The sequence below is a fragment of the Oryx dammah genome, unplaced genomic scaffold (assembly GCF_014754425.2).
Source record: "Oryx dammah isolate SB20612 unplaced genomic scaffold, SCBI_Odam_1.1 HiC_scaffold_28, whole genome shotgun sequence".
Classification (NCBI taxonomy): Eukaryota; Metazoa; Chordata; class Mammalia; order Artiodactyla; family Bovidae; genus Oryx; species Oryx dammah.
Genome location: NW_024070212.1, coordinates 6,480,459 through 6,492,018, shown reverse-complemented (window position 1 = coordinate 6,492,018; position 11,560 = coordinate 6,480,459). Strand labels below are relative to the sequence as shown.

The window sequence follows — 11,560 nt, the reverse complement described above, 5'->3', positions numbered from 1 at the left end:
TAAGTCACTCATGCAGATGGACTGCATTACGAATGGATCATAATACTCTGTTCTGTTGTACATAAATGATGTCTCTGAATATTTTTCAACTAAAGGCCCCAAAGACATTCCCTACCAGTGGATGAGAATTGTCATACAAGATGAAACTTATTTGTCCTCTGTGTTTTATACCATCTGGTTGAAATTCCACTGTATTAGATAAAAGTCAGTTCTGTGTGTGTGTTTCCCTTACTCTACTTAGCTCCTTCAGAATTTTTGCTCTGTGTTTTGGAAACCTGAGAGCCTATCACTATAGTGTTCATAGTTAACAGATTCTTAAATCATAGCTGAGTTGAAATGAACTCTGGAAAACACTAAGGGAATTGACTTGGCATTCTTGTTCTGGTAAACATTGCAGAAGGAAATTCATTTATTATAGAGAGACAAATTGATAATAGAAGCAAATACTTTTAAACTAATTTTGCTTATTTCTTAATATATTTGTCAAGCCATTTAGAATAATGATCATTTAGGGGTGACTCCTTCCGCACATTTATGACACTGAAGGTCAAATCTAGAGGTCAAGTATATATTGTGTCAGAGCAGTCGGAATAGTTAAAATTCAGAATCTCCAGTTGCTGAGGAGCTTAGAGTCATGTTTAAAAAAAAGAATGATTCAAGAAAATAGACAAGAAATTAAGACATTCTATCATCTGGTGGCAAGTACTCTAGGAATGGTCAGAAAGGAGGATCACCATGGGGCTGGACTAGTCGGAGCAGGCTCTGTTTACTGAGTCAGGCCTATTTGGGCTCTGAAGGATAGGTTGAATTTGACAAGACGAGTGGCTTGTCCCCAGTGTCATGGTCAAAAAGTTTCTGACCTGCTGTAATTTCCTTCAGTGTGGATGAGTAGGATGTCATTACCACTTAGTGATGATCGTATATGTTGTGGATACAGATAAGGGTTTGAGCACACCACATGTGTTGCAAGAATCTCTTCAACCTTTGGTTGAATAAATTTTATCTCCTTAAATGGGCTGAGCTTGAGTGGCCTAGAACACAGTGGTTATGAATGTGGACTGTAGAATTACAGTAATTCTGTTCAAATTCCAGTTCTCCAGTTTCTGACTGTGAACTCTTGGGCACATTATTTACTTGCCTAAGCCTTTTATTATCAGCTGTAAAATAGGAATTACAGGAGAAAATGAGAGAAGGCTTATTGTAAAGGATTTTGTGTATTTTAGCATTTAAGATTTTAAAGAAAACCATCTTAATGAAAATAAGGCAGTGTTGGCATGTGAACTGACAGCTCAATGGAATAAAATAGAAAGTTTAGGATAGGCCCAAAGCAAATAGGTGTTTGGTATATTATGATGATGCAGAAAATCAGTGAGGGTAAAGATGGTTTATTCAACAAATGCTGCCAAAAAATAGAATAGTATCTTTTCTACATACCTTACAGTCAAATAAAATTCTAGGTAAACTGAAAGATTCATGTATAAAAGTAAGTATGGCAAAACCAACACAGTATTATAAAGTAAAATAAAGTAAAAATAAAAATTAAAAAAATAAAATAAAATTACACACACACACACAAAGAATGTATAGTTACTTGGAAAAAATATGGGGATATTTTAAAATAATTAAGAGTGCAGAGGGTTAAGTATTCCCAGGAACTCTAAAAAACTAAAAAATTTGAGTAAATAAAAGTTAAAAAAAAATGACATGACTAAAATTCTCACTATATAGATACTCAAAAGATTTACCACAAAATGGAAGAAAAATACTTGCTACCCATAACACAGATAAAGGTTAAATTTTCTTTTCTTTTTTTTTCATCACAAAGAAAAGACTATATAGTTTATTTTATTTTATGCATTGGTCATTCCCATAAAATGCTTGGCTCTCATTATAAAATCCTGTTAAAAACAAAACAGTACAAAAAAGTTTTTGGAGTTTAACTAAAGCATTAGAACTTGATAAGCATATAGCTGATTAACTTCTCACTTCATTGTACAGCAGAAACTAACACACTATTGTAAAGCCATTATGTTTCAATAAAAAATACAATAAGGGAAAAAAAAAAAAGATTTTGCGACCTCGTGTAGGCGAAGAGCAAAAGATGTGGCCCTCTTTCACCTACGCTTACAAAGCACTTGCTTTTTTAAAAAATTTTTTTATTGAAGGATAATTGCTTTACAGAATTTTATTGTTTTCTGTCAAGCATGAATCAGCCATAGGTATATATATATATATATCTCCCCCCTTTTGAACCTCCCTCCCATCTCCCTCCCCATCCCACCCCTCTAGGTTGATACGGAGCCCCTGTTTGAGTTTCCTGAGCCATACAGCAAATCCCCACTGGCCATCTATTTTACATATGGTGATATAAGTTTCCATGTTACTCTCTCCATGCATCAGACCCTCTGCTTCCCTCTCCCTGTGTCCATAAATCTATTCTCTATGTCTGTTTCTTCATTGCTGCCCTGTAAATAAATTATTAAGAACCATTTTTCTAGATTCTGTATTTGTGCATTAGAATACAGTATTTAGATAACTCTTTCTGACTCACTTTACTGTGTATAATAGTTTCTAGGTTCATCCACCTCATCAGAACTGACTCAAATGCATTCCTTTTAATGTCTGAGTAGTAGTCCATTGTGTATATGTACTACAACTTCTTTATCCATTCATCTGTTGATGGGCATGTAGATTGCTTCCATGTTCTAGCTATTGTAAATAGTGCTACAATGAACAATGGGATACATGTGTCTTTTTCCTCCTCAGGGTTTCCTCAGGGTAAGTGCCTAGGAGTGGGATTGCTGGGTCATATGGTGGTTTTATTGCTAGTTTTTTAAGGAACCTCCATACTGTCTTCCATAGTGGCTGTATCAATTTACGTTCTCACCAACAGTGCAAGATCATTCCCTTTTCTCCACACCCTCTCCAACATTTATTGTCTGTAGACTTTTTGATGATGGCCATTCTAGCTGGTGAAAATCATAAGATTCTGATGAAAGAAATCAAAGACGACATAAACAGATGAAGAGATATTCCATGTTCTTGGGTAGGAAGAAACAATGTTGTGAAAATGACTGTACTACCACATGCGACCTATAGATTCAATGCGATCCCTATCAAATCACCAATGGCATTTTTCACAGAACTAGAACAAAAAATTTCATAATTCATATGGAAACACAGAAGACCTAGAATAGCCAAAGCAGTCTTGAGAAAGAAGAGTGGAGCTGGAGGAATCAACCTTCCTGACTTCATATTATGACAAAGCTACAGTCATCAAGACAGTATGGTACTGGCACAAAAACAGAAATATAGACCAATGGAACAAGATAGGAAGCCCAGAAATAAACCCATGCACCTATGGGTACCTTATTTTTGACAAAGGAGGCAAGAGTGTACAATGGGGCAAAGACAGCCTCTTCAGTACATGGTGCTGGGAATTCTGTACAGCTACATGTAAAAGAATGAAATTAGAATACTTCTTAACACCATACACAAAGACAAACTCAAAATAGATTAAAGACCTAAATGTAAGACCAGAAGCTATAAAACTCATAGAGGAAAACATAGGCAGAACACTCGATGACATAAGTCAAAGCAAGATCCTCTATGGCCCACCTCCTAGAGTAACAAAAATAAAAACAAAAGGAAACAAGTGGGACCTGATGAAACTTCAAAGCTTTTGCACAGCAAAGGAAACCATAAGCAAGGTGAAAAGACATCCCTCAGAGTGAGAGAAAATCATAGCAAATGAAACAACTGGCAAAGGATTAATTTCCAAAATCTACAAGCAGCCCATACAACTCAATATCAGGAAAACAAACAACCCAATCAAAAAGTGGGAAAAAGACCTAAACAGACACTTCTCCGAAGGAGACATGCAGATGGCTAACAAACACATGAGAAGATGCTCAGCATCGCTCATTATTAGAGAAATGCAAATCAAACCTACAATTTTGATTAACTGTAAATTACTGACTAAATTTTACTAAAATTTACTAAATTTACTAGTAATTTTACTGAAATTACTAAATTTTCTTAATTGTTAAGGAACATCAACAAATCAGGGAAAACAACCTATTGGAACAATGGGCAGAGGACATGAACAGAGAGTTTTGAAACTTGTAATCATATGAAGAAATGCCTAATCTTATACTAAAGAGAAATGCAAATTAAAACTATAATGAAAAACTTTCACCTCTGATTAGCAAAGATTAGAAAGTTAGTGTATTGATGCTATATTGGCAAGGATCTAGGGAAATGAGCACTCTGCCACACTGCTGGAGAGAGTAGACTGATAACAGCCTCTGTCAAGGGCTCTTTGGCAATATCATTCAATATGATAAATACACATACCTTTAAACCTAGCAATTCCATCTTTAGTATTTATCTAAGATAAATAAGATATCCTCAAACTTACATAGAATGATTTAGTCATTATTCATCACAGTGAGGTTTGTAATAGCAAAAACTGGGGAAAACCTCTGTATTAGTTGGAAACTTTATGTAAATTATGGCACATCCATAGCAAGATGAGACTTTGAAAGAGACTGACATTTTCATATACTGGTTTGAAAGTATCTCTAAGGCCTGTTGTTCAAGTGAAAAATGTAAAGCGTGGTATAGTGTATATTTTGCTTCCATTTGCCTAAGAGAAATGGATGTATTTATTTTTTTAACCAAATACATTTTCTTTGGAAGAGTATACAAAATACTAACATGAGTGCTTGCTTCCAGAGAGAACTGGGTGGCTAGAAAACTGAAAGGGAGGAAGAGTTTTGACTACTATGTACATCTTTTGATTGTTGTACATGTACATAGTCATCTATTAATAAAATTAAGTATTACATCAATGACCTGTACTTTGCTGTGATGTCAGCTGAGTATCCTCTTGGAGTGAGTTCCAGTTCACATGTCCTGAGCTTTGAGTATTAAGGGAAGAGTCAGTTAAATATGGGACCTTTTACTTAAAAATTGTCAAAGGATACTGTTAAGCGGGCTGTTCTACCTTCTTCCTTCAAATTATAGTAGTGGTTCATGCCAGCATCACAATTAGCTGATGCTATTCAGGAGGGTTGTTAGAATTTGTTTGGGGCTTTCTGAAGTGCTGATTAAAAATCCCCTCCAGCCTCACTCACTTTGGGCAGAAGAGAAGAGTCATTCACACCCTCCTTCCTTTCCAGGTCTGGCTTTTCCACCAAAAGCCCGAGTCTCTCAATCCTCTGGTGAAATATCTGAGTGCGACCACTGGCTTTGGAAGCAATTATGTGACGTCCAAAAAGGTGACTCTCTTTGCTTTGTTTCATTGAAGAGGTTGATGGTGGGCTGGTCCCTGGGTTCTTGACCACCCTGCCAGCTGCCCAGCTTCTCTTCTGTGAGTCTTCCCTCTCTGCCATCACACTGGCCTATTTTCATTTCTTTCTGCTCTCTTCTGTCTTTCTGCTTGGCACACCTTTTCTCCACCTCAACTGCTCTTACTTGTCTTTTTTTCTGATTCATTCCTACCATTTATTCTTAAGATCTCAGCTTTTATGTGACCTTTACATCGAGTCAGGTGCTTCCATGCTAGATTTTTTTTGACCTCCTATGCAGGTCAGGAAGCAATAGTTAGAACTGGACATGGAACAACAGACTGGTTCCAAATAGGAAAAGGAGTACGTCAAGGCTGTATATTGTCACCCTGCTTATTTAACTTCTATGCAGAGTACATCATGAGAAACGCTGGACTGGAAGAAGCCCAAGTTGGAATCAAGATTGCTGGGAGAAATATCAATAACCTCAGATATGCAGATAACACCACCCTAATGGCAGAAAGTGAAGAGGAACTCAAAAGCCTCTTGATGAAAGTGAAAGAGGAGAGTGAAAAAGTTGGCTTAAAGGTCAACATTCAGAAAACGAAGATCATGGCATCCCACTTCATGGGAAATAGATGTGGAAACAGTGGAAACAGTGTCAGACTTTATTTTTGGGGGCTCCAAAATCACTGCAGATTGTGATTGCAGCCATGAAATTAAAAGACACTTACTCCTTGGAAGGAAAGTTAGACTAACCTAGATAGCATATTTAAAGGCAGAGACCTTATTTTGCCAACAAAGGTCCATCTAGTCAAGGCTATGGTTTTTCCAGTGGTCATGTATGGATGTGAGAGTTGGACTGTGAAGAAAGCTGAGCACTGAAGCATTGATGCTTTTGAATTGTGATGTTGGAGAAGACTCTTGAGAGTCCCTTGGACTGCAAGGAGGTCCAACCAGTCCATTCTAAAGGAGATCAGCCCTGAGTGTTCTTTGGAAGGAATGATGCTAAAGCTGACACTCCAGTACTTTGGCCACCTCATGTGAAGAGTTGACTCATTGAAAAAGACTGTGATGCTGGGAGGGATTGGGGGCAGGAGGAGAAGGGGACGACAGAGGATGAGATGGCTGGATGGCATCACTGACTCAATGGACGTGAGTTTGAGTGAACTCCAGGAGTTAGTGATGGACAGGGAGGCCTGGCATGCTGCGATTCATGGGGTCGCAAAGAGTCGGACATGACTGAGCGACTGCACTGAACTGAACTGAACTGAATGCCAGTTCTGGGTAGAACTCATACAGCAGTGGGCTCCTTGCTCCAAGGGTAAGCTCTGTGAAGAGGGGAATCACCCGCTTTCCTTGCAAGTTCCCTTGTACATGGCACACGCTCAAGAAATGTGACACAAGTTGAATGAAATACAAAGCATCTTACTGAGTGAAGTTAGGTTCGCTTTGTGTTTCGCTGACAATTATTAGCTTTAATAGTTCGGTATTTGAAGAGGCAGGGGACAGAGTTTGGAAAAATGGGTGCTGTGTTTTGTAGACTCTGTTATCTAAAATGAAATTAAACATAGTTATATAGTAGAAAATGAAAAAAATTATCGTGACCCCATAAGGATCAATTTTGTTACATTTTTGTCATGAATAAGGTTTATTTCAGCCTCCCATTTTTCACTGCCTAGCTTATTGTGAGGAGGCAATGACATAAAATAAAATTCAGTTCAGTTCAGTCACTCAGTCATGTCCAGCTCTTTGCAACTCCATGGACTGCAGTATACCAGGCTTCCCTGTCCATCACCAACTTCCAGAGCTTACTCTAACTCATGTCCATTGAGTCGGTGATGCCATCCAACCATCTCATCCTCTGTCGCTCCCTTCTCCTCCTGCCTTCAGTCATTCCCAGCATCAGGGTCTTTTCAAATGAGTCAGTTCTTTGCATCAGGTGGTCAGAGTATTGGAGTTTCAGCTTTAGCATCAGTCTTTCCAATGAATATTCAGCACTGATTTCCTTCAGGATGGATGGTTTGATCTCTTTGCAGTCCAAGGGACTCTCAAGAGTCTTCTCCAATACCACAGTTCAAAGGCATCAGTTCTTTGGCACTCAGCTTTCTTTATAGTCCAACTCTCACATCCATACATGACTATTGGAAAAACCAAAGCTTTGACTAGATGGACCTTTGTTGGCAAAGTAATGTCTCTGCTTTTTAATATGCTGTCTATGTTGGTCATATCTTTTCTTTCAAGGGCAATCATCTTTTAATTTCATGGCTGCAGTCACCATCTGCAGTAATTTTGGAACCCAAGAAAATAAAGTCTGACACTGTTTCCATTGTTTCCCCATCTATTTGCCCCGAAGTGATGGGACCAGATGCCATGATCTAATTTTCTCAATGTTGAGTTTTAAGCCAACTTTATCACTCTCCTCTTTCACTTTCATCAAGAGGCTCTTTAGTTCTTCTTTGCTTTCTGCCATAAGGGTGGTATCATCTGCATATCTGAGGTTACTTATATTTCTCCTGGCAATCTTGATTCCAGTTTGTGCTTCATCCAGTCTAGCATTTCTCATGATGTACTCTGCATATAAGTTAAATAAGCACGGTGACAATATACAGCCTTGACATACTCCTTTTCCTACTTGGAACCAATCTATTGTTCCATGTCCAGTTCCAACTGTTGCTTCTTGACATGCATACAGATTTCTCAGAAGGCAGATCAGGTTGTCTGGTATTTCCATCTGTTTAAGAATTTTCCACAGTTTGTTGTGATCCACATAGTCAAAGCCTTTGTTTGGTATAGTCAATAAAGCAGAAATAGGTGTTTTTCTGGAACTCTCTTGCTTTTTTGATGATCCAGTGCATGTTGACAATTTGAACTCTGGTTCCTTGGGCTTTTCTAAAATCAGCTTGAACATCTGAAAGTTCACATTTCACACACTGTTGAAGCCTGGCTTGGAGAATTGTGAGCATTACTTTGCTAGCATGTGAGATGAGTGCATTTGTGTGGCAGTTTGAACATTCTTTGGCATTGCCTTTCTTTGGGATTGGAATGAAAACTGACCTTTTCCAGTCCTGTGGCCACAGTTGAGTTTTCCAGATTTGCTGGAAAATTAGATTGAAGCAAATAAGTTAGCTAAGGCAGAGTCATAATTTACAGTGACCTTGTCTATATGTCAGTAGCTTGAAGTCAAAGGGAACCATGGTCTCCACTTCCCATAGTATATGTTTACTGAAAATGAAACTAAGAACCTCCAGTGTTTTCCAAACTATATGTGAGATACTAGTTCCTTAAGATTTGCAAAAAGCAATTTGTCATCCAAGGAAGTCTGAGAAATGCTTCATATTATATTCCCCGCCTTTCAGAGACCCGCACAATGCACATTATGCCAGCAAAGGCTTTGAGAAGTTGATACAGTTAGGAAATACGCCTGACATGTTTCATCCTGCTGTTTCTAAGTTATTCTTGATTATATGATGTTTTCTTTTCCTTTTAAAATTTAAGAATGCATAACAACATCCCAAGAAATTCTTTGGGAACTCTGTGCTCTGCTCAGTTGCTTCAGTCATGTCCAACTCTTTGAGACCCCATGGACTGTAGCCTGCCAGGCTCCTCTGTCCATGGGATTCTCCAGGCAGGAATACTGGAGTGGGTTGCGATTTCCTTCTCCAGGGGATCTTCCTGATCCAGGGACTGAACCAGCATCGCTTGCGTCTTCTGCCTTGGCAGACATGTTCTTTACTACTAGCACCACCTGGGAAGCCACCTGGGGAACTCTATTGTAAACGAATAAGCTTACTTTTAGGTCCTCAGAATTTGTTTGAACTTACATCTATTGATCTCAAAGGAATAGCTGATTTACCAAGGGGATAAAATGTTTAATTCGATAAACCAAAGGACTATATTAGCATTTCTTAGAAATGCATTACTGAATGTTTTTAACCTTCGATTAATTTTAGGAAGTCAGCTTTCTGCTGTTTAAAGATTGGGTTGAATTAAAGAGAGCTATAATTCCTTTTCCAGTTACAACATGAAAAAAATGCTAACATGATTGAATGTAATGTTTTTCCAAAATGTTTTAAAGTTTTCTTTAATTTATAGCCTTTTAGCTTTGGGGGCTAGAAGTTTGCTTTGCATACAATGTATCAGTTCAAATTAATTTTCTACATAAAACAGAAGAATGTAAAGTAAAGTGGATAAAACAAGATAAAAGCTAATATTTCTTGCCTGTAAAGCAGTTTGGAGAATGGCAGCTTTGGGCTGGCCTGGCAGCTTTGCAAATTGTCAGGTATCCAGGTTCCCTCTGCCATTCCTGAGGTATGGCCCTCATCCTTATGGTTCAGGAGAGCAGTGTGAAGAAGGGAGAAAGAAAGGGGTGCCTCATTACCTTTAAGGAGAGTCCTGGGTAGTACCACACACTTCCACTTATATCTCATTGGCCAGAATTTAGTCCATGGTACCATTAGCTTCAGTGAAGGCTGGACACTTAGTCTTTTATTTGTAGGGTAGTGAGTTCAGCTAAGATCAGTGCTCTTTTACTAAAGAAGTTACTTACTAGGAGGTAAGTATCGGCTGTAAAAAAAAAAAAGTTAAGACTCCTAAACATTCCCCACATGGCCTCCACTGCAGCTTCCCCACTGGGCCTTTTTTGGATTCTCTTTCCTGTTATTTAAATGGATTCCTTTTATTCAAATACTGTTTATTTTTCCTTTCTAGTCATGCCTATCTTGCTTCTTTTCCAGATGGACCTAGATGAAGACACTGCTGAAAAATTTTACCAAAAGTTACTGAAACTTGAAAAGCAGGTTAGGGTCACCATTCAAAACACCACTAACCAGAACTGAAAATGATGCTCTCTGAAACAGATTGTGCCTTTTGTAGATTCTGGAGTGCGTGGGTTTCTCCTGAGTTGGACCATGTGCATTTGTGGTAAAAAGTGATTTCTGACGGTCTCTTCATTTGCAGAATCACCTCTATGATTATGTTTGTGTGTGCATGTGAGAAAAGAATATCTGATATTTTATCAATCTTTAAGAATGATGTCACATCAAAGTCGTGCTAGAGTCACCCAACTGAGTATCTGTTTGCTCTGCTAACGAGAGCACAAGCTCTACTTCATGGGATGAGGTGTTGACTTGAATAATTATGACACCAACACATACTGATTCTCCTTTTCACCTGCCCCAGAAGGAGGACATACTACTCATTCTCTGAGTAGCAATCTTAGCCTTGCTCTTCACAAGCAGTTTTCTTAGGTCTTGTACCTTATTTCTTCCTCCACATGCCACATTTAAAAATCCTAATACAGATGCCCATGTAATTAATCATCATAGTAACAAAAGTATATGTATTTGGGCCACTTGAATTATTTTCCCTTTATTTTCAAAGTATCTTTTATTGGTATTGAGATAGTCCGTGTTAATAGTGGGCCTGACCTTCACCACAGTTTACAAATTTATTACTGACCAACTTGTTTTCATGACATATTTTAGTGGATGTAATCCTGCACCAAAAATGATTGACTCAAATTGTTTCAATGAATTTACTCAGGTTTTTCAATTGAATAATTACTGGTGGAATGTCTCTTAGTATTAGTAGTGGTCGAAAGTGGTTAGGACTAGTTTACATGATGTCAAGACAAAATGCTAAAATGCCTAGGTGTTTCAACCAATATCTGAAATATTAGAGTAATATTTTAAATGAGTTAATATGAAAAATTACATGTAAATATAATGTCTATATGTTTTAAAGTGTGGAATTTTGTTTATTCCTTCTCTAAGTTTGTTGCTAAAGATATTTTTAATAATTTTAAACATATATGGAAATGAAAGCTGACCACTCTCCATTCTCTTTGAAAAAGAAGGGTGAAGTTAGAGAGCTGAAAGCACAGAGCTGGTTTTCATTCCTCTGTTTACTCACCGTTAATTGGGAAGATGGACTTTATTGCGGATCTCAAGCTTTTTGTCTGTGAAGTGGAATAATTATCTTCCTGTGTTCTCTGTTCATGGATATGAAGTGAGAATTAAATGCAGTCATATATGTGAATGAATAAAGAGCATTTTTTGAGAACGATGACTACACAGTATTTTTTAGAGATTAATAAGGGGCACTGAGTGACCACGTGCCGTCTGACTGAGAGTGGTCTCTGTTTCTGGAATTTTTTTTTTAATTAAAGTATAATTGATATACAGTGTTTCCACTGCACACACTCAGATTTTTCAATTGAATGTTTACAGTGCATACAGCAGAGTGATTCAGTTATATTCAGTTTTTCA

The 11,560-nt window shown here is 37.8% G+C and overlaps 1 protein-coding gene across 2 annotated transcripts in view; it reads left to right on the top strand.

The window, feature by feature from the left end:
* The window catches only part of HSD17B7 (hydroxysteroid 17-beta dehydrogenase 7), a 31,251-nt gene extending 19,894 nt beyond the window's left edge, over positions 1-11,357 (top strand). For both annotated transcript variants that reach the window (XR_005719266.1, XM_040229998.1), the window contains 2 exons: positions 5,184-5,282; positions 10,028-11,357. Coding sequence is in view for 1 of the 2 variants with exons in the window: in XM_040229998.1 (XP_040085932.1) it covers positions 5,184-5,282; positions 10,028-10,129 (201 nt within the window). In the remaining variant the exon portion in view is untranslated. The remainder of the gene's footprint in view (positions 1-5,183; positions 5,283-10,027) is intronic.
* Positions 11,358-11,560: the final 203 nt, after the last annotated feature.